The sequence below is a fragment of the Lithobates pipiens genome, unplaced genomic scaffold (assembly GCF_037356315.1).
Source record: "Lithobates pipiens isolate NorthernLeopardFrog02 unplaced genomic scaffold, aLitPip1_a1.2 Scaffold_1, whole genome shotgun sequence".
NCBI classification, from domain to species: Eukaryota; Metazoa; Chordata; class Amphibia; order Anura; family Ranidae; genus Lithobates; species Lithobates pipiens.
Window position 1 is genome coordinate 4,833,725 of NW_027507685.1, and position 24,575 is coordinate 4,858,299.

General features: G+C 40.6%; 1 protein-coding gene across 1 annotated transcript in view; it reads right to left on the reverse strand.

Annotated features, from left to right (window-relative positions):
• Positions 1–1,272: 1,272 nt before the first annotated feature.
• LOC143973940 (vascular endothelial growth factor receptor kdr-like) overlaps positions 1,273–24,575 on the reverse strand; it is a 285,307-nt gene continuing 262,004 nt past the window's right edge. Inside the window, exons 25-30 of the mRNA XM_077474881.1 lie at positions 24,411–24,510; positions 22,331–22,436; positions 19,881–20,005; positions 16,747–16,825; positions 14,006–14,106; positions 1,273–3,173 (exon numbers count right to left, since the gene is read on the reverse strand). Coding sequence (XP_077331007.1) covers positions 2,963–3,173; positions 14,006–14,106; positions 16,747–16,825; positions 19,881–20,005; positions 22,331–22,436; positions 24,411–24,510 — 722 coding nt within the window. The 3' untranslated portion in view covers positions 1,273–2,962. The remainder of the gene's footprint in view (positions 3,174–14,005; positions 14,107–16,746; positions 16,826–19,880; positions 20,006–22,330; positions 22,437–24,410; positions 24,511–24,575) is intronic.

The window sequence follows — 24,575 nt, forward strand, 5'->3', positions numbered from 1 at the left end:
TGTACACACGGTCGGATATTCCGATGGACAATGTCCGATCGGACCGTGTTGTCGGATAATCCGACCGTGTGTGGGCTCCAGCGGACTGTTTCCGTCGGAATATCCGACGGACCAAGTTTTCCAGCTGGGCTATACAATTTTCCAACAACATGATCCGATCGGACTTTGTCCGATTTTGTGTAGAGAATTCCGATCGGACAAAGTGCCACGCATGCTCAGATCAAATTCCTAGACCAAAGCTATTGGCTACTAGCCTGAATGTAGTCCCATCGTAACAAAATTACGTCATCACGTTCTGAACGATCAGATTTTCCGACAACTTTGTCCGACCGTGTGTATGCAACTGTTTCGGACAAAATCCGTCATACAAAATCCAACGGATTTGGTTGTCAGAATGTCCGACCGTGTGTACAAGGGCTAAAGGGTAGATCTGAAATGAGGGGAAGCTCTGCTGATTTTGTCATTAAATCATGTGCAAGCTAAAATCCTGTTTTTTTTTTCCTTGCATGTCCCCCTTGGATCTACAGTGACTTTACGTCCAAGTGGATTTGCCTTTCATAAATAACCCCCCCTTTGTCTTTTTGTGCTTGTTGGGCTTATTTAGTCTTGTGACTTGAACCTTGAGGGAATCCACCATTTATTGTTTTGATTAGAAATTCTGTTTAGTTTTTCCTATAAAAATCTGGTATCACACAGATTACTAGCTGGTGATCAGACATAGAGCCATGTATAATTGTACATACAATACAATCATATAGACTTGTGCTCCACTGAGTATTGCAGCTTCATGAAAATTGTGTAACAGTTTTTAATTGCTTGGCAGGAAAATGGGTAATGACCATGATAAATACTTCCCTCTATGAAGCCTGTTAATAGATTTTGGCGAACTTTGCTTAGAGAAAAATAAGTAAAACCATTATGCATAACAATTGGAGCATAATATTAAATGGCAAAATTAAAAACAGTAATATTGTATCCTAATGGGTCCAAAAGCAGTGCCGGGACAAGGTCATCCAGAGCCCAGGGCAAACACGCCAAACTGCGCCTCCCCCACCCCAAACGTGTATGAGCATTATGTGTCATCAAAAATGCCCCCCCCCCAAAAAAAACAAAAACAAAAAAACTTGAGCACTAATCTTTTTCACCCCCCTAAGCATAAATTCCCCCTCCTCCCAGTGCAAATCTGTTCCCCTGCTGAAATCCCCCCTCCCAGCACAAATCTTACCCCCTTCCACCCCCCAAACCCCCCCCCCCCCAAAAAAAAATCACTCCTCTCCTAGCACATATTATCTACCCCTAAAATTGCCCCTCCCAATAACCCCACTGCAAATCCCTCCTTCCAGCACAAAGTGCCCCAATCATCCCTCCTAGCACAAATATTCTTCCCCTCATTCCTTCTCTCCTTAAATTTTTGCATAGCCCCCAAATTTCCACTCCCAGAACAATACTTACTCCCTGCTGCTCCCCCCAAATCCCCCTTTCCAACACAAATCCCCTCCCCCAAATTTCCTTGTGGTGCCCCCCCACCTCACATGATACCACAGTGCCCAGAGCAGCCGTCCCTCCTGCCCACCCCTTGTCCCGGCCCTGTCCAAAAGGTTTAATTTCAGACATGCACTGAACAAATTCTATGTTAGCATCTAACACTTTAAGCCCCTTGTACACACGGTCGGAGAATCCGTCGGAATGTGTCCTATCGGACCGCGTTGTCGGATAATCCGACTGTGTGTGGTATGCATCGGACTGATTCCGTCGGAATATCCGTCGGACCCAATTTTCCAACATGTTGGAAATATTTTCCGACCAACTGGTTCGATCCGACATACTCCGATCATGTGTAGAGAATTTTGATCGGACCAAGTGCCACGCATGCTCAGATCAAATTCCTACATCAAAGCTATTGGCTACTAGTCCCATCGTAACGAAATAACGTCATCGCGTTCTGAATGATCGGATTTTTCGACAACTTTGTCCGACCGTGTGTATGCAACAGTTTCGGACAAAATCCGACAGGCAAAATCCGATGGACAAAATCCGACGGATTTGGTTGGCAGAATGTCCGACCGTGTGTACAGGGGCTAAGGCAGCGTAGAACTGACCCAAGCATTTAGTATGACTACCCTTGAATCATTTTACACTGGCCACTGTAGCGAAAACGAAATATTGTCTATTGACTGGACTGAGCAACCAGGTTATGTCCCACATTCAAGGCGGGATGTATCAACCCTTACATATGCCACCTTGGGATTTGGGATACCAGCACTAGAATCCACATAAATCCTTAGGAATGCTATCACATTCATTATGTCACAGAAATACAGCAGTATGTGACAAAATGATTTTGGCTCAGACAACTTTCACCTATGAACATAATTTCACCTTACTTTTTTTTTTCCTGCCATTTCTATCGTGGAAACACAAAATAAAATTTTGGGTAAAAAAATTCTTTTGAATTCATTAAATTCACAGGTTCCTATCCAGTGGTAAATGCGTCTATATCACTGTCACTGATTTACCCTGGAAATCTACCATAGTAGTTTTGTATTTGGTGTACTGATAAAGAATATCTTGTTCACGTCTTCAGCTTTGATACACATATGAACTATAACAATATAACAAAAAAGCTGTAGTAAAGCGTAAATATATAAAATTCCAAAAAACACGAATAAATCTTCATGTTAGTAACAGCATTCAGTCTTAAATATTGTGCTTTTTATAAATTAACATATGTCCATTTTTGGTGCTAATATTTCTGTGAAATAAGCTGTTAGGAAAAAAAAATAAAATAAAAAAATACCAGCAAATGTTTGTACTTTTCTTTCAGTCACACCAATAAGGCCAATAACCGGCATCCATTTCTTAATACTTAGGCAGTCGTAGGTCTGTAAAGTGTCTTTTATATTTGGTTGTATTAGAAAAGAAGCTGTTTGCTGATCCAGCAATAACTGGATTGCCCCATTCGCTACACTGGAGGAGCTGAATAATGAATGACTGAGTTATAATCTGGTGGTGGGCTGTGGCACTCAAGGTTCATATCCATTGGCATAAGGACAAGCTCTTCAAGTGTGAGGTCTGGAGGGTATTCTTCGATCTGGCTAGATGGCTGGTACTTCACAAGATTTCTTTCATTCTCCCCGAGAACAGACTCCTTGCTTTTGCTCACTGCTTTCATTCTGTGGAGAGAAAAAAAAAACAATGAAAAGTTAAACTAAGCCCTTGTACACACGGTCGGAGATTCCGACGGAATGTGTCCGATCGGAGCGTTTTGTCGGATAATCCGACTGTGTGTGGTATGCATCGGACTGATTCCGTCGGAGTATCCGTCAGACCCAATTTTCCAACTTGTTGGAAATATTTTCCGACAAACTGGTCCGATCGGACATACTCCGATCATGTGTAGAGAATTTTGATTGGACAAAGTGCCACGCATGCTCAGATCAAATTCCTACATCAAAGCTATTGGCTTCTAGCGTAAACGTAGCCCCGTCGTAACGAAATAACGTCATCACGTTCTGAAAGATAGGATTTTATGACAACTTGGTCCGACCGTGTGTATGCAACAGTTTCGGACACAATCTGTCGGACAAAATACAACGGATTTGGTTGGCAGAATGTCCGACCGTGTGTACAAGGGCTTACAATGCATTTTACTTTATGCATGAAGACCAGCCAACACCTATTTAGCCCTTGTACACACGGTCGGACATTCCGACGGAAAATGTCCGATCGGACCGTGTTGTCGGATAATCCGACCGTGTGTGGGCTCCATCAGACTGTTTCCATTGGAATAAACAAAGTTTTAGAGCTGGGCTATAAAATTTTCCGACAACATGATCCAATCGGACCTTGTCCGATCGCTTGTAGAGAATTCCGATTGGACAAAGTGCCACGCATGCTCAGATCAAACTTCTAGACCAAAGCTATTGGCTACTAGCCTGAACGTAGTCCCGTCGTAACGAAATAACGTCATCACGCTCTGAACGATCGGATTTTTCCGACAACTTTGTCCGACCGTGTGTATGCAACACCAGTTTCGGACAAAATCCGACGGATTTTGTTGTCGGAATGTCTGACCGTGTGTACAAGGGCTAAGAGAGTTGTTTGTGAAGCCTAGCTGCTGTTTTGTTACTAGAAGGGGTGAAACGAACTTTAAAGGGGTAGAAAGTGCCACTAATTAAAAAAAATGTGGGGCGGTTTAACCCATATTGTGCTAGACTTAAAATGAAGCTCTCCAGAGGCATGCTGTCATCGCTTCAATCCTTACTCAGTTTTCTGCCCAGGTTTGCGCTCTCCGGCCATTTGAATGGCTGGGCTGTGATGATGTCACACCCGTGTATGCACACGGGAGTCACAGAGCTCTGAATTGATGGCACACTCAGTGTGCAGTGCACATGCACTAGTGACATTAACGGCTGCTTCAAGTGTGAATATCTCCTAAGCACCACATGTTTTATGAGACATTCAATGTACCTACAGATAAGCCTTATTATAGGTTTACCTATAGGTACAAGTTAAAAAGTAGAGTTTACTATCGCTTTAAGATGCAACAGCTGATTAAATTATTTATTTTTTAGTTTGTATAGCTACAGCATATTCTGTGACAGTGTACGAAGAACAATACATTTCATGTTCGAGCCTTACTCTTAAAGCAGCCTATTGCCTATTGTCTCTACTAGTCATAAAGACACTTGCACAATGCTGGTAAAGTAGAATTGTTTTATACATCTTTGTCAATTTTTTAGACAACTTCCCTTTTATTGTTCCATGCATGTAAGGTATCTTGCAACACAAGCACATTAAAGATGACCATGCACCATATGAATTTCTATTGGTTCCTTATGAACCAAATGTAATTTGCTCAGGGCCCTCTCAAGCACCTCCCACCTGACATCCTCCGATCGGAAAATTGTAAGAGCAGGGTGCAATATTGTCAGCTAAACAGCAACTGCATTCAATCAGAGCAAGAGTCCTTCTCTACTGCATACTGTCAAACAAGAATGAGCTCAGGCGTGTTTGGACACAAGTCTGAACCTGCCTGAGCTATCATGCCAGAGAGATGTCAAAGCAGACAGCCAATCATAGGTGGCAGAGGCATTCCCCAGCTATGCTTCTCTTGACTATGATTGGCTGTCTACTCTGACAACTTAACCTCCCTGGCGGTAATCCCGAGTCTGGCTCGGGTTGCAATTTCAGTACCACGAGCGGTAACCCCGAGCCAGACTCGGGATCACATCGCTGGATACAGGGAGAGGTTACTTAACTTGTCCCCTGGATCCAGCGATGTCCCCCCCACTGTGTGTGTGAGCTCCTCCGCTCGATTCACACAGTGCCCGATTGCCGCCGAGCTCCGTTCCCTGCGACATTACGACACACGGGAGCGGAGATCGGCGCCAAATTCAAAAAATTAAAAATACACAAAACACATACAATACTGTAATATTACAGATTACAGTACTGTATAAAAAAAATACACACCCCCTTTGTCCCTAGTGGTCTGTCCAGTGCCCTGCATGCAGTTTTATATTATAAATACTGTTTTTTTCTGCCTGGAATTTGGAGATTGTCCATAGCAACCAGAAAGTGTCCCTTTATGTCAAAAGTGATTTTAGACCAGCTAGAAAACAGCGATAATAAATTAGAATCAATTGCAGAATTGAGCGATAGCGATTTGTGGGGAGATCCGTCATCAAACACTAAATCTAATGACAGCGACAATTCTGCAAATGAGCAAATTATCGCTTATGCCTGATAAAAAAAATCACTGATCACTGCCATTACTAGTAAAAAAAAAAAAAAAAAATGATGAAAATGCCATAAATCAATAACCTGTTTTGTAGGCACTATAACTTTTGCCAATCAATAAACGCTTATTGCGATTTTTTTTTTACCAAAAATATGTAGAAGGATACATATATCGGCCTAAAGTGAGGAAAAATGTGTTTTGGGATATGCGATATTTGTGGGATATTTATTTTATTAATATTTATTTATGTGGGATATTTATTATAGTAAACAGTAAAAAATATTGTGTTTTTTTCAAAATTGTCTCTCTTTTTTTGTTTATAGCACAAAAAATAAAAAACTGCAGAGGTGATCAAATACCACCAAAAAGAAAGCTCTGCTATAACATTAATAAACATATTGTAATGAATCTGCGCTGTGATAACACGTGTGGCTGCTAGCAAACAAAGTTTGATACACCCAAACCTAAAAAACTTAAAGTATCATGAAATTACGCAGCGCCAGTGAATATAATAAAAACATAAAAAAAATTAAAAATAAGTACACAGTGTTCAATGTGCCAAATGTGAAGTCTCTCTTAGAGCGGGAGTAAACCCAGTTTAAAAAAAACACTTACATTCCCGGCATGCCGGAAATGCTAACTTTCACATTGGTTGTGCTCTCAACCAAACTTTCAAACCATCCAATGGCTGGTGTCATAACTGATCACATGTGCAGCATTATGGCAGTTGAAGAATTATTAGAGGCCAAGATGGCAGCTTCCTTGACTGAAAATGATAGGAGGGTTTACTTCCACTTTAAATCAAAGCCCATGTATATTCAAATAAAATATCCAGCAGATGGTAAGTGTTCATTTGATTAAAGTGGTAGCACTCAGTGCCAAGGATCTGCTGGATGGTGGATCTTTTTATCTGATTATACACAGGCTTTAATTTTAGAGGGACAACTTTTGGCACATTAAACATGGTTTTAAATTTTTTTGTATATTTTTGTTATATTTACTGGCACTGCATCATTTCACGAAATTTGCTATGACATTATTTGGGAGCAAGGTGGCCTTTTATTCACTAGCAATGTCTTGACAGATTCTGTTAAATTTGTTTAAAAATTGTACACATTTATCTGCTGCAGATAAATAACTGTTCTGTGTAAAAGGACTTAGAACTGCTAAGACAGAGGCAGGCAGACAGCCAAGTTAGTGAGTGCTGGATATTGGCCAGGGTACCTGACATTATGACATAACAGAAATGCAATTCAAAAATGATCCTAACTGCAAGTAACAGTTATGGGAAAATTTAGTAAGTCTTGTGTAAAGTGACAGAACAGATCAAGGTCGCATACCAGTATTTTAAATAATGAAATTTCTGTTAATAATGCTCACCATTTAAACCAATTAGATAGTAGTTAAATTCAGCATTCTTTTGTACCATTGAATTTCAGCGTGAAACGCGTCAGTTTTTCTTGTTTTATGTTCTCTCTTTTTGCTGTGGTTCGTGTGATGTGGTGATTTTTTTACTTGAAAAATAAAGGCATCAACTATTCCAGATTCAATCCGGAGTGCGGCTGTCCAGAGCTTTTCCTTTCTCTATCCATTGGTTTGTGCAATTAGCCTGCACCTGGGATTCCCTTTGTCTAGAAACTCAATAGTTTTTCAGGTAGATTGGCCTGGAGCGGTGGTTTTCCTCTCTCCCTACCGAATTCCCCGTACACTCGATTGGAAATTCCGCCAGCAAAAGTCCGATGTGAGCTTTTGGTCGAAAATTCCGACCGTGTGTATGCCCCATCTGACTTTTGCAAAAGATTGAGAGCACGTTCTCAATTCTTTGCTCGGAAAAAGTTCCGATCGTCTGTACAAATTCTGACGAGCAAAATTCCTACATGCTCGGAAACAATTCAACGCATGGTCTGAAGAACTGAACTTCATTTTCTTGGCTTGTCGTAGTGTTGTATGTCACCGCGTTCTTGACGGTCGAAAGTTCAGAGAACTTTTGTGTGACCGTGTGTATTCAATCCAAGCTTGAGCGGAATTCCATTGGGAAAAACCATTCCAAGTTTTCTCCAACGGAAAATCCACTCGTGCGTACGGGGCATAAGGGTCCATTCACACCAGGTGCTGTGTTACAGTGCAGCGGCTAGTGTACGTTGCAGTGCAGGCAGTGCTGATGTGCTGGTCCCCGGCACATTGCACTGTTCACTTTTTTTTTAAATGAACTTTGGTTCAGTTCTCTTGGCTGGCCTGCAGTGACTGCACTGGGCTGGAAAAAAGTAATGCATGAAATACTTTTTTCCAGCGAACAGCTGCACACTACTGCACTGCAATGTGGTGTGAACCGGCCACACCAGAGACAAGGCATGTTGCCTTCTCTTGCAGTAAGGGTGTGATGGCACTGTGCTGAGATAGCTTTACCCAACATAGCCCCACCACACCAAGTGTGACTGTACCCTAAAAATGGTATCTTATGCTGTTCTAACCTTTCTCTGCTCTATCCAAAACTAAACAGACTTCTGGTCCTTCACCTCACATCCCTGTCAGTCTCTTTAGATGTGACTCTGTTGGAAGGATTTCCTGTCACTTCCTTTATTGTCTAAGGAAAAAGCAAGTTAAAAGAAAATTCCCCAATAAGACACAGATGGCTTAAAAAAAAATGATAGGGGTTATATCCAAAATGAAAATAAAAAGTTTTGCCTTTAGTTCTCCTTGAAGGTCCCCTTTAATATTTATAGCTGTGATTTTAATTCACTTAGGCTAGGTTCACACATGTCCGGTACGAATTTCAAAAGCAGCTGTTCAGCGGTTCAGCTGTTCAGCTGCGATTTAGATGCAGTTCATTTTTGGAAACTGCGACCACCGGGGTCTTTAACATTAGCTGGTTGTTAAAGACCGCTGCATCCTTAACAACAGATGATTCATCAGCTGTCAGCAGGGTTCCCTGCTGACAGCTGAATGTAAAAAAGATCCCACTGCCGGCAATACAAAATTGTGAAAAAAAAAGTTTTTTCCATTCCAGACCTTTTCGGGTCTGGTACAGATTTCAAAAGAATCCTGCGACAAAATATATATTTTATATATATATATATATATATATATATATATATATATATATATATATATATATATATATATATATATATTGCGTGGGGTCTTCAATATCTATACCAGACCCTTATCTGAGCATAGGAAATGGGGGTGGTGGAACGAGCAAGCACCCCCTCCTGTATTATACCAGGCTACCTGATGCCCTCAACATAGGGGCTTGATAGGGACAAGGGCCTCTTCCCCACAACCCTGGCCATTGGTTGTGGGGGTCTTCAGGTAGGGTATGTATCAGAACCTGGAAGCCCCCTTTAACATGGGAGCCCCCAGATCCCAGTCCCCCCCCATGTGAATGAGTAGAGGTACATTGTACTCATTCACCAAAAAAGGGTTCAAAAAGAAATAAAAAAACACACAATTTTTGACAATCCCTTTAAAAAAAAAAAAAAAAAGTCTCCCTGGTGTAGATCCATTGTCAATCACGATGCCCACTGCCACCGCCGACCCGAAAAAAAAAGAACAAAAAATATCTACGCTCGTGCCAATGGCTCCTGCCATCTAGCTGCTCCACCGTCTTACAGGTCTTAAATAGCTACCACCTGGTGACATCACCTGGAGGCATGGAATGGTGCTCAGAAAATGCACAAAACTTTTTAAATTTGCAGCAAATACACACTGCTGCTACATGGCATATATGTGAACCGCCTCCATAGAAAGGCGGTTTGATTTACATGTCATGTGAATCAGATGCAGTACAAAGTGCATCCAATTCACATATATGTGAACTGAGCCTTATAAGAAACACTTAGCAAAAAGAAACAAGTTGCACACAGTTACACAATTTTGACTAAAATATGCAACGTTTTGCTTTTCATGAGGTGGCGTTTTCTAGAGAATGCAGTTTTCCAAATGACAGTGCAATAAATATACATTGAATGGTGGTGTATTTGCTCATCATACAGCATTGTAATGGATGGGGATAATAAATCAATCTAAGCTGAAGCTATGCTCCCAGAAATCATAGAAAACTGTGGAGAATTTGTTGAACCTTCCTATAAGGATATCAGGTTTTGGTCTGGTTATACTTGGCTCTTGCATTCTGTGACTTGATGCTTTAGTTAGTTTGCCAGAAAGAAAAGACAAACTCCCCACAAGTCAAAGAAACAGTGGGATCTGACCGAGGAATGACAAACATAATAATCCCTGTAATGATCTTCAAGTAGCTTTACCGTCAGCTATAGAAAATGTCTGAAATAAATCCAGGGTAAACGTCTCCGAGGTATTCTTCTAATGTGGAACTCCGGGCTGGTTTGTCCCAGCTCTTTAACTTCCTGTAGCTTTTGGACTCGGTGAGAATACAATTATTTTAGCCGACTGGTTTAAAAGTAAAGTCAGGCACAGCTAACAGTGTCCACACCCCAAACAATCATCATCAGTACAACCCGCTGGAAAAAGATCATAGAACGTATTTCTGTGGAAGTGTTCTCAGCAACTCTAGCAATTATTACAAGCTCTGGAAAGCCCCTAATGCTTCTTGAAATACAAAAACTGCTGTAACCTCTTTGGCCAGTGAAAGTGAATCTGCAGACTGATGAGCTAATATCTGTTACTCTAATTTCTCCACCTATCGGCATGTTTCTTGTCACCCTAGTTGGTGGCAGAACACCTGGTTGGCCTACAGTGTTGTCCCTCCCTCCGCCAGCATGAGCTCTGCTGCACATGGGATTGCAAGAGGCTGCTGTTAGAGTACCTACACCCCATGCTTTAAAAATATGGTTAGTGGTTTTTAGTGACCACATAACTGTAAGCCCTTGTACACACGGTCGGACATTCCGACAGAAAATGTCAGACCGGACCGTGTTGTCGGATAATCCGACCGTGTGTGGGCTCCATCAGACTGTTTCCGTCGGAATATCCAATGTGCGCTTGTAAGTTGGCAGTCAGGGGCTTATTAATCACCTGTTTTTACCACCCAATGGCCACCAATATAAAAGGAACTTAAGGGAACTAAAGTAAAAAGGCAATAATATCAGCATGGACAAACTAGCAGAACTGTTGTGTTTGCATGATCACAGATATTTTCTTCACATAAAGACATTCAAAGATACTGATGGTGTGCTGATTCTAACAGTATTCTAGAACACAACCGCATACAACTAGATACTGGCTCTCATTTATTTAAACAATTTAAAAATAGAACATTAATCTATTTATTATTGAATACTCTAAAGAAACTATGTAAGCAGGCCATACATTAGTAGATTTTGGAACATTCAAATGTTCAAACATTTATGTAAAAATTCTCAGCACATTCAATTAATTGGAGAATGTTGTTCAAAATAACTTCAAAATTTTCTTTGCTTTTACCACTTAATTTTGTAGTGAATGTAATTTCCGGAATGAAAACCACATACACGGTTAGAATTTGTTCCAGAAAAATTCTCCATCTTGCTCCTTTGAATTTTCTCATCACTGCAGTTGAAAAGAAACACTGGAGTTGATTTACTGAAACTGGAGAGTGCAAAATCTGGTGTGCATGGTAGCCAATCAGCTTCTAACTTCAGCTTGTTCAATTAAAGTGTAACATTCCCCTCTGGGTGATCAATGTACATTTAAATTTGTTATTCTGAAGAAATCCATGTGTGTTTCTCTGTGCCTCTGTTCTGGGTGAGTGTAATGGGAGTGGTTTCATAATTAACTGTCAGGTGTGGAGCTACAGGGCACTTATGAAGAAATCTGCTGGGCCTGCATCCCTTTAGGTTACTTTCACACTGGGGTGGGTGGGCATCAGCGGTAAAGCGTCCCTAATTTTAGCAGCGCTTTACCGTCATTTTAACGACGCTATTCAGCTGCTATCGGGGGGCTTTTAACCCCTGCTAACAGCCAAAAAAGGGTTTGGCAGCACTGCCCCATTGATTTCAATGGGCAGGGGTGCTTAAGGAGCGGTGTATACATCGCTCCTACAGTGCCTGAAAGATGCAGCTTGCAGGACTTTTTTTACCATCCTGCAAGCACACCGCTCCAGTGTGAAAGCACTCGGGCTTTCACATGGGAGAGACGGGAGAGGTTCTTTATAGGCGCTATGCAGTCGCTATTTTTTGCGCTGTAGTGCCTGTAAAGTGTCTCAGTGTGAAAGTAGCCTTAGCCCTTGTACACACGGTTGGAGATTCTGACAGAATGTGTCCTATCGGACCGTTTTGTCGGATATTCCGACTGTGTGTGGTCTGCATCGGACTGTTTCCATCGGAATATCCGACGGACCAAGTTTTCCAACTTGCCGGTAAAATTTTCAGACAAAATGCTCCTATCGGACATACTCCGATCATGTGTAGCCTACTCCGACGGACAAAGTGCCACGCATGCTCAGATCAAATTCCTAGACCAAAGCTATTGGCTACTAGCCTGAACGTAGTCCCGTCTAACGAAATAACATCATCACGTTATGTACAATTTTTTTCCCCGCGAAAGTGGAGTTACCCTTTTAAAGTGGTTGTAAACCCTTACAAACCACTTTGACCTACAGGTAAGCCTAGATTAAGGCTTACCTGTAGGTCCAAGAAATATCTCCTAAGCCTATTCGGTTTAGGAGATATTTGCCCGAAGACAGGCACCGCTGTCTACAGCGCATGCGCCGTAGACAGCGGCGCACTGAGCGCGGCATTTCCAACAACGGAGCTGCCGCGCGTGTCGGCTCCCGTGCGCATGCGCGGGAGTGACGTCATCGCGGCTCCGCCGAATGACAGCGGCGGAGCTGCGAGACCCCACCGAAAAGATGGATGCGGTGGACTACAGGGGACAGCGGTGACTTCGCTGGCTCCTGTGTCAGGTAAGTGACACATAATGGGCTACTATGCGATGCATAGTAGTCCATTATGCTTTGCCTTTGCAGGGAATGAAAGAGGAAGTAAACTCATCAGGGTTTACTTCCTCTTTAAGCTTTGACAATAAAACATGGAAGCTGATTGGTTTCTATGCATCTGCACCAAATTTTGCACTCCCCAGTTTTAGTAAATCAACCCCACTAATGCTACCCCACTAACGATTAGAAGATCGAACAATTATTCTTAAAATGAAAACATTTGAAAAAAATTATTTTAGTGTATAGCCAGCTTTACATGTACAAGAAGCAAATCAATTTTGTTTTTCTGTAAACTGTCACACACTAGATCTGCATTCATTGGATTAAAGTTAGAACTAAAAGGTAAAACTTTTTTTAGTTTTGGATAAAGTGGAGAAGGATTAGAACACTTAAGGAAATTCACCCTCTCTAATTATCCTGTTTACCATTAATATTGAAAGATTGCAGGTCCCCATTACCATTACCACATGTCACGCTGTATGAGAAAACCTTTTTCTACAAGCTATTCTGCTATTTCTTCAATTTGCTGGAGATATACCATATTTAGATATAACAATGCACTACCCTTTTGACCTAGGCTCACAGGCTTTATATGGATTGCATCTGTGATATACAATATGTATCTGGCACTTGCATCTTAAGTTTGGATTTTTACACCTGCTAACCTTTACAGATGGGAGTGGGCATTGGAGAATTGGATTGTGTTCTTCGTGGACTTGGGGGACTAGTTGCTATCAGTGTTCTATACATTCACCATACAGTACCATTTAGGGATCCAAGGCCCACGAAACGTTTTGGCCCACTTACTGGATACCAAAGCCAAAACAGAGATTTATATGTCTACCGTCTGTGTGACTATGTTTTAATATATGTTTTTTAACTCTTATGATATTGGATACAATTTTAATTTGTTGGTGTCTAAAATACCATAGAATATACAGCTAAAGTCCCACTTATTTCCAGGGGTCCATACATTATAAATAAAAGTGAAAGTAAAAGAAAACCCTGCATTTTGGGTTGTCCCTAGAAAAGTAATAGAGGGGAATTCTTTGGATGGGGACACTAGTTCTGGTGACCTGGGGGTCCCCAAGGAATTCCCTTAATTTGCAGGGATTTCCTCTCACTTCCTGTTTGGCTATGGGACAGGAAGTGAAAGTAAATCTCCGCAATAGGACACAGATGGCGAAAAAAATCTGACAGGGGTTATAATCTTCCCTTGCTCTATCCAAAATGAAAAAGAAAAAGTTATGCCTATAGTTCTACTTTAAGAGAGGGGATAAGAACCTATCTTGTACTTGATGAACCTATATTGAATCAATAGTTATATTTGTAACAAAATGCTTTTGCAGGTGTTATTTGACTTCACTTACGCATGAACAATTATTCCAAATGGCCATGAACGTGTCTCTTGTCGTTTCAGATTTTTCATTTCGACGGAGGACAGCACCATCCCACTGTCAGACTCTCCTTCCTATGACAAAAATACACACAGGATGAATAATGATTCTTAGACATGCTATACATACCAGTTCATGTAGAATTACAGGTTCAAAGGATTGGCAAAGAATTATATTATAAAAGCCCCAAATTCCTTTCCCTTCTGATCTGACAGATCATAATTAGTATCACACAGCACAAACTTCAAATTATAAAAGTAAATCAAACTACTGTATTGAATAAGGTATTGCTCTTGTTAGTTTAGTTGTCCCAATACAATTTCTCATTACAAGTAGAGGAAGGCATATTGACCTTAGATGGACATACAGGCATTGCCGATTGATCTCCGGGAAGAATACAATTTGTTTTGTTTTTTCCCCATGCAGGAGGGGAGAGTATGGGCAGAAACTAATGGTATATCTTGGGACAGGGTGGGGAGGACACAATAGTGATAAGGATACGTTTTCTTAAGTACTTCACATCCCTCATAAGCAGTCATCTGGCAGATAGCATCCATAGGAATGAAATAATCACACTGAAAATGGTGAGCTCCAAAGAAGCCAAATCATGTAGGCCAGCTTAAAGAGGAAGTAAACCCTGATGAGTTTACTTCCTCTTTCATTCCCTGCAAATGTAAAGCATAATGGACTACTATGCATCGCATAGTAGTCCATTATGTGTCACTTACCTGACACAGGAGCCAGCGATGTCACCGCTGTCCCCTGTAGTCCGGCGCATCCATCTTCTCGGTGGGTCTCGCTGCTCCGCCGCTGTCATTCGGCGAAGCCGCGATGACGTCACTCCCGCTCATGCGTACGGGAGCCGACACGCGCGGCAGCTCCGTTGTTGGAAATGCCGCGCTCAGTGCGCCGCTGTCTACGGCGCATGCGCTGTAGACAGCGGTGCCTGTCTTCGGGCAAATATCTCCTAAACCGAATAGGTTTAGGAGATATTTCTTGGACCTACAGGTAAGCCTTAATCTAGGCTTACCTGTAGGTCAAAGTGTGTTGTAAGGGTTTACAACCACTTTAAATATGAGGGTTTCAACCTTCTATCAATTAAACAGTGGCCTATTCATTAAAACAGTGTAAGGAACTGTTATCATGTACAAAGTACATTGGCCATGAACAACAATAACAACAATTCAGTTTATTGAAGTCAAAGATTAATTTTGAATACACTGTGCACATTGTTCTTTGCCTTGCTAAATAAACCTGTGAGACTATATTGGTGTGATTCAGCACTTGCTGGACTTGACAATCTATGGTGAGAAAATCATTGTTATATTCAAGGCTAGCTATAAATATAAAGGTGGTTGGAAGATCTGACCATTGTGTAGTGAATGTTAAATATAGTGTACATACTGTACATTCTCACTATGATCAATTATGCATGCTAATGTATTATGAAGACACCTTGACTGAGGTATCGCCGGATATTTTAGCTAACCTAAACCTAAAAACTCCACTCCACAACACAACTATAGGCTTCCTTTGTGGAGATTAAAGGCCATAGCAGCCATTTATTAAATAACACAAAAATAACAATAATATAATTTATACAGACAATATCAGCACAAATACGCTGACTCAGGGACAATTTACAATCAATATACCCTTGATACAGCCAAATGATTCTTAATTTGTTATCGCATTAACTTAAATCAGGATTGTACAACCATACCTGAGATGGACCCAACCCATCATTCACCAAAACTGTTAACTATCACTGCTTTCAAAAACCCTGACACCCCTGCTAGCTGCTATGACACATCCCAGATCGAAATTGAAAACCTCCAGAAATGCAGATCAAAGCCTATTAATGTGCCACACCGCAGCGGTAAAATTGCCCAAACAAAAGATGGAATAAAAATCAACCAAAAAGATGACAAAGGAAAAAACTCCAAGGGAGGGCCGGTGAAGCTCCTTCTTTGCTGTAGCAGCTCCAACTGACACTGAGAAGAAGGTCCCACCCAGCATCACCACAAAGGCCACACCCTGTCCCACCCTTGATTGGTCCAATCAAGCAGGATTTTTTGAATTGACATAAAAGCTAACTTTAAACCTTTAATTTAGCCTGTCATGCAAGCCTAGTCATGCCAGGCCATCCACCTATGCTGCTCATGTAGCTCTAGGCCAGTGATGGCGAACCTTGGCACTCCAGATGTTTTGGAACTACAATTCCCAGGATACTCATCTACACTGCAGAGTGCATGAGCATCATGGGAAATGTAGTTCCAAAACATCTGGGGTGCCAAGGTTCGCCATCACTGCTCTAGGCCTTGTTCTTTCACGTCAGATTATTTTTGAAAAATAGTATATTTAGTCAGAAAAATCCATTGCCAGCCAATATATTCCAGATATAAGACCAGGTTGGCTGCCCAGATCATGGGTAGCCACAGAAGCTATTGGCCAGATCAAATAGCAATCATCCCATGTCTATGGCTAACCTGACTAAACAAATTTCACTTTGACTAGAAAATCACATGTTGTTGAAAGGTCTCTGATGGGTGAATGTTTTGGTTACTCCTACTGCCAGATGTTTCTGGGGCCTTCTGGGAGCAGGTTTCTGGGTTCTTAATAGATTCTTGTGTAGTGTGCTTATGCTTACAGGATTTTTCTGGATAAAGACAGCGTGCACTCCCCAGTTGCTTTGTTTCTGCAAATGTGTTTACCTCATTGAGTACTTTGTCCTTTCCCACTGGCACCTCGTCAAATGTCTTCACACTCAGTGGTCGATTCTTGTTATTGTTTCTGAAAACAAGACGGGACGCAGGATGAGCCCAACACCCACGTTTCTTTGATAATTGTTCTAATTCATCTTTAACAAAGTGAAGTGCTCAAAATGTCATGTTTATTCTTTATCTTTCTCTTAACTATTTTGCAATTTTGTTTACCAGTAGCTAGCAAAGAGCTCAAATGATTTAAAAAGCTTTCACTATGCAATTAAAATGTTGACTTGTATACGGTATAGGCTAGTCATGGTAACATATGATAACAATTATACAAAGCAACTTTTGAAGATGATGAATCAATTTATTAAAACAACTTAAACCACATTTTTAAAAATAATTTTAGAATTTTAAAAAACAAAGTATCGGTTATATAGATAAATTAGCTTTTTTTCATAAATAAAGCAGGGTTTTCAGATTCAGTTTGTAAAGTACTCGAAAGCGAACAACCAAACTGCTTTACCATTGCAGGCCGTCCTGGAATCAGCATGACAAAAGTAACATACTAGACAGACGCCACAAGAATTAGCAAACTAGCCACAGTGAAAATGAAAATAAAAGGATGAAATTATATAATGAGTGTTTTAGCCCTTTGTTCACATTGCCGCGACTTACAACACAAACTCACATGACAAGTCAAAACACACTCATTTCAATGGGTGCCATGTTAATCAATGAGACTCAAGTCATAGCAACAAAAAGAAAAAAGGTTCCTGCACTACTTTTCTGAACTTTGGGGTCGCAGCAGTGTGAATCGAACCTTACCAAACATTTATTTACAGCTACTGTACTCTGTCTGATCTGTAGAGAATGGAGTTTGGCCCACTAATCACTATCTTTGCCGGTGAACCAATTTGCCACAAAAAAAAACAACTGAAGACAAAAAGGAAAAGTGAGATGATATTTGATCAGTGTTTCTACTATCTACAAGCACACACCTTCTGTACCGTATGGTAAATTTACTCCTGCAGTGGGAATATGGAACCCTTTACCAATCCACCTAATGCTGGAGCTCTGCAACTGATAATGCAACCTGGGAAGCAAATTACAGGTTTACATTCTCAGATATTGGGGTGCCTTGGCGCGGCTCTGTGGCTTACGCATGCATTTACAAATGTGACAGACTAAACCCCTGTTTTTAACGCATACTGTTAGACAGGTTATTTAGTTGTCTGTGGGCTGGTGGTAAGTAAAGCTTGGTTTATTCCTCGGTTTATTCTTGGGTTTGCTTGTATGTGTATATTACATTCTCAAGTGCAGAGATTCCACTTATCAAATAAAGGGTAGCTCCACTTTTGTGGAAAGAAAATAGCAAAGAAAAAAAAAATATTCTAGCATGTGCAATTGCTACACAAGCCATGTTGTAGTTTAATGTTGTTAAAAATTACCTTTCCTTCTTAATCTGCAGCTGCTGTAATTTTTTGTAAAATCCAAGCAATATGGCAACCTGAAGGCAGTACACCATTGGTATACAAAACACCCCCAGAAATGTCCTGCTTCTGTGATTGGCTCATTGATTTTCCCAGAATTCTTCTTTAAGTTACAAGGTCAATTTTAGCCATTACCTGCAATAGGATTTTCAGGTTTGGCAAGATACTGCCTAAGGGTTAAAATCTTCTAATGACCTGATACATTTCTCATTAGAAGACTGGGGGTGTATCACCTGACTATAATGAACCAATCCTTCCTATTCGGGAATCAGTCTTCACAGTTCAGGTTAAACAAACAGCAATTTCTTCAGAACAAAAAAAAGTAGGAATCTGCAACAAAGTTTGTTAAAATCTCTGCAGGGGATTGCTTTTTCTTAACAAAAGTGAAGTGACTCTTAAGTGGATCTAAACCCAAAACTTTTTATATTTAAAGGGGTTGTAAAGGTAAATATTTTTTAATCTTAATGCATTCTATGCATTAAGGTGAAAAAACATCTGACAGTGCCGGTCCCCTCCCCCATTTTACTTACCTGACCCCTCGAAAATCCGGCGCTCGCCCCCACGTCCTCTTCGGCGCTCAGCCTGTGGATGGATTGAAAGCAGCGCAGCCATTGGCTCGCGCTGCTATCAATCACATCCAATGAAGCGGCGCGCCGGGGGTGACACCGAGTGATACAGCGAGCAGCTATAGCCACCGGCTGTAGCACGGGAGCGCGTCCGCAAGTGCTTCTCACCATGCAAGAGAGCTTGCATGAACATCAGAAGTACTTGCGGAGGGAAGCCGAGACAGCTGCCGAGGGACCCCAGAAGAGCAGGTTCGGGGCCACTCTGTGGAAAACGAGCTGCACAGTGTAGGTAAGTATAACATGTTTGTTATTTAAAAATAAATTAAAAAAATGTACTTTACAATTCCTTTAAAGAAGGTTGGGGATGGTTAAATCCCTGTCAGGTTTTCTTTCTGTATTTGACTCTTAGGGGAGATTTCCCTTCATCTCCATCTAGGGCAGCCTTTCTCAACCTTTTCAACACAGAGGAACCCTTGAAATAGTTCTCCAGTCTCGGGGAACCCCTGCTAAAAATTAGAAATTTACAATTCATGATACATAAGTGTGATGATCAGTGGGAAGAATGCTCCTTACACTTGTGGTCATTGGGAAGAATTACCTCCTTACAGATAGCTAAAAAGATCAATGGTGTCAGTGGGAACTTATCCGAGAGGCAGAAATGGCCCAATGTTGAAGGAACCCCTAGCAACCTCTGGAGGAACCCTGGTTGAGAATCACTGATCTAGGGGAACAGCAGGAAGTAAGAGGGAATAACCTAAGATATAAGATGATGAATTCCCCCAGCAGGGACATACAGTAGAGACCAATAACATTCTAACAAATGTTCTAAATCCACAATTGAGTTTTGATAGATCATTGTGGATCCTAGAGAAAGTATGTTCTGAAGACCGCAAGCACACTACACACTACACAAAACAAGGCATTTCTCAATCTTATTGCGATAAACAGAATCTTGTCACGTGAAATGCCTCATTTGCATTTTACAAAGCTGGCAATAGTCAAATTGTGCCTCAGATATGAAGTTATCATTTAACCAGTAAAGTTTTTTAGGTCCTGATCACTATAATGTGGTAGTTCTCACCCAGATTCCAGCATGCTCCACCGTGTCACAGAGTTTCTTATGCTTTTTTCTCCACTGCCAGGTTTCAAATTTGTCTCTCCATCAACTCGTAGAACAGTGTTTAATGGAATGTAATCTTTTCCCTCCTGTGGCAGATATATAAAGATAGTTAGGCTAACCATTAAAAAAAAAAAACTGCTTGCCATTTTCTAAAATTGCAGATAGGCATTAGGAAAATAAATGGAAAAATAAAATTATTTCGAGGATGCAATACTAGTGTCAAATTTTTAGCCTATATTAAAGGGTCTGTCCACTGAGATTTAAAATATTCTGGCATATGTTACCAAAGTGAAAAAAGAAAATTAAACAGAAGGGCAGATATAAAACTGTTACCCCTTATGGTACATATAGGCACACTCTGGGCTAGCCCGAAAAATACATAAATATATAAAAACTGTGACTAAAAACCAAGGTGAAAAATATCCGCTAACAGAGGGGTTAAACCCCGTTAAAGTGCTCAGGTGTATCAAATTACTCAGGTGTATACACAGATAACAAAAAATTATCCGTGATACCATATAAAGGTGATCAAACACAATAAAGTGCTAAGTGCATATGTTAAAAATAATAAAAAATGCAAAAATCAAAAAATCTATAAAAAAAAAACTCACCTTGTTGTTTGTGAGTATATTTTAATGTATATCTTTTATTTTATTTTATTTTTTATTTTTTTATTGATTTTTTGATTTTTGCATTTTTTATTATTTTTAACATATGCACTCAGCACTTTATTGTGTTTGATCACCTTTATATGGTATCACGGATCACTATTCTTTTACTATCCATATCATTTACATGAGAGTGTGTCTCGTGCAAGTGCTTGCTGCACCTAATAAATAGAATCAACCACTTCTCATAGCGCAGGAGCTCTAACAAATTCTGGCATATGTGGTCTCTTAAGCCCCATACACACTATCAGTTTTTCTGCTGAGTTTTTCCTTCAGATTTACCAAAACCATATAATATGAGGTCAAACCTTAGGAGTTTCAATGTGTATGCAATCAGGCCGGCCCTTCTACTACATGGTTTTGGTAAATCTGAAGGAAAAAATCATCAGATAATCTGTGTGTATGGGGCTTAAGAGCAGGTGTACGTTGTGTATTAGGAGTTATTTTCTCACAGCTGATAACAGAACTAATTTTATCCTTCGCCCTTGTACACACGGTCGGATAATCTGTCGGATTGCGTCTTATCGGACCGTGTCGTCGGATAATCTGTGTGTGGTATGCATCGGACTGATTCCGTCCGAATCTCCGTCCGACCCAATTTTCCAACATGTTGGAAATATTTCCCAACCAACTGGGCCGGACGGACCTAATCCGATCATGTGTAGAGCATTTTCATCGGACCAAGTGCCACGCATGCTCAGATCAAATTCCTACATCAAAGCTATTGGCTACTAGCCTGAATGTAGTCCCATCGTAACAAAATTATGTCATCACGTTCTGAAAGATCGGATTTTTCGCCAACTTGGCCCGACCATGTGTATGCAACAGTTTCGGACAAGATCCTACGGACAAAATCCGACAGGCAAAATCCGACGGATTTGGTTGTGGAAATCTCCGACAGTGTGTACAGGGGCTTAGAGTTCTTGCCTGCATGTGCCAGCTAATCATCAACCAATAAGCTGCTTACTTGCCAGGACCATCAGTCATCAACTGCTGTAGTTGAAAATATTAATTCCGTCAGTACAGTGTACTTTTGCTATCTGAAGTATTATCTTACACTAACAGCATAGCTCAAGTACTCATAAACCCACATAGATGTTTATCAATTTACTTGGAAAGACAATCTGTGTGGGTGGCAACAATTATTCTCTTTTTCAATGGATCACAGCATATGTGTGAATTTCTGGAAGATGGTTGCAACAGGTCTGAAACCTCTGAAGTTTCTACGTGGGCAAATGTCTTGTCCCATATTGTTTTTTGTGAGTCACATCATTATCAGTCATGATCTTCCAAATTGCTAATTTTTTAGCTGGACTGGATGATCTATGCGGCACCAGTAGACAATGCTGGCTGAGGCTTGTTGAGGATAATAATGATCAGGTAGGTTGGTTCCGACTGCTATTGTATTTCTCCTGGTAAAACAGCATTACAGATATACACAGCCTTTTTCTGTGTTCTTAAAAACAAAGGGTTGTCTAGTACATGACCAACCATGCTCTTATGTATTGGGCAGCCTTGTGAATTGTGTAGAAGAATCAATCTTTCCAAAATTTATATTTGGCTTTACAACTTCAAAGACAGACAACCTGGAAAGTAAAATACAGAAGTAGGGGGGACATTCACTTGCAAAATGGTTGGAATTATTTTTGCCCTCTGTTTCAGTAAACATATAACTATGAAAGTCACACAATCTTTTTTTTAATGCATAAAAAAAAAAAAAAGAGAGACAAGAGACAAGCAAACCTGTTGAACATTGGCCTGGAGTAGATCTCCCAAGCGCTGTACTAGCTCTGTAAAGGTGGGTCTGTCTGTTGGGACTCCTTGCCAGCAATCTAGCATCGTCTGGTACCTAAGAAAGAAACAATGAATGAATAGGCTTTCTTCCCAAAGAAATGCATTTGCCAGGCTTAGGGGGTTACAGGAAGCTCATACAGTGCGTGTGACTCATACTTTTTTGTAAGTCTTGTGCTGTGACGCACACAGGCATTTGGTGAGTCTACTTTTTGTTACATCAAAGAAATATATTCATGTGTTATTTTTACAGTTTTTTTTTTATTTTACATGGAATTTGAAAAACATAATAATACAATGGGGAAGATTTACTAAAACTGGTGAACACAGAATCTGGTGCAGCTGTGCGTAGTGACCAATCAGGTTCTACCTTCTGCTTGTTCAATTAAGCTTTGACAAGAAAACTTAGAAGCTAATTGGTTACTATGCACAGTGGCACAAGATACTGTGTGCACCCGTTTTAGTAAATCTCCCTCAATAATTCTTAGGCCGCGTACACACGCGGGGACTGTTCGCCCAACTTTGTCCGCTGAACAGTGTTTTGGCGGACAGTCCGCCCGTGTGTGGGCTTTCAGCGGACAGTTTCAGCGAACAGTCTGCTGAACAAAGTTTTTCGGAAATTCCGAAAAACTGTCCGCTGAAACTTGGTTTCAGCGAACAGTCCCCTCGTGTGTAGGCTTGTTCGTCAAACTAAGTTCCGCGCATGCTCAGAAAGGATTTACACGCCGAAAGTTGTAATGCAGTGTATAGGACGTCGTATTTTCCGTCCCGTCGTACGTGCCGTTCACGTCATCGCGCACGGTTTCAGCAAACTGTTCGTTCGTCGCGTGTGGGCAAGTCCGTCCATGCTAATTTTGAGCGGACTGTTCGCTGAAACTGTTTGACGGACAAAGTTGAGCGAACAGTCCCCGCATGTGTACGCGGCCTTATTTATATTTTTTCTACTATTTTAACCCATTCTATAATTATCCACTCTAATGATGAAAGGACTGAAAATACAGTGAGGATTGGACATCTATGGGCCTGAGCTGATCTTCGATGGAGCCCGCCACAAATTTACAATTGCAATAAATTATGGGAAAATATTGTTTATATAAGTATATATATATATATATATATATATATATATATATATGATAGTTTTGAGTGTGACTGTTTCTATAAAGAGATATTTGGATCAGTAACAATAATAAAGCAGCTATATAGGTAATGTAGAACTGCTATCTTCTTTATTACCCAGTAATATATATTACAAACAAGGCCTACTCTCTAGTAACGTACAGGATGCATGTGAACTAGGCTTGTGCAATTCATTTCGTAACGAATCGAAATTCGGCCGAATTTTGCATCTTTCGGACATTCGGATGCATCCGAATGTCCGAATAAAAAAATAACGAATAACAACGAATACGAAAGAAATATAACGAATGAATTCGAATGAATTCAACATGATTCGATAATTCTTTAAAGATCTAATGAAACAAAAGGTCAGTTCAAAGTAAATCTTATAGTCCAATCAGCTAATTAATTTTGTGCTGGAGGATGGATTACTGGCAAAGTGACATTCCTGAGAACTGAGTTAGAAGGGTGTTGTATTGTATTTGAGCCGAGGAGAAGAGAAGAACAAAGAATCATTATCACGAATGTCTATACATACATAAATAGCGAATTTCAACGAATACGAACGAATGAATTCGACACTCTACGAATAATAACGAATTATCCGAAAACGTATTAACGTAACATAACGAATATAACAGAACGAAATGATGTATTTTACGAATGACAACGAACCGAAACTAAACAAAATTGTCCGTTGTGCACAAGTCTAATGTGAACCCTCCCTTCTCCCCCATAAACAAGGAATGTAATAATTTCTGGTCTTGACCACTCCAGCCTATCTGTTCTTTCTCTCCCCTTTCTTTTTTGATTGGCATAATTTGACCGTTATCTATTGTCATATTTTGAAGTTGCCAATAAATACTCTATATTTGCATGCTGAAGGATATAGTGTCAATAAACATATTCATACATTTCAGGATTGCAGTACTCTGGTGGTCTCATCCGTGTCCCTTCCTTCAGTCGGCAGCAGAAGTCCTCATCAATCTGTACACCAGGGTAAGGAGATGCACCTGCACCAGAAACAAATAAAAATGTAATAAAATCATCATCAATTCATTTAGTTACACCATCCAAA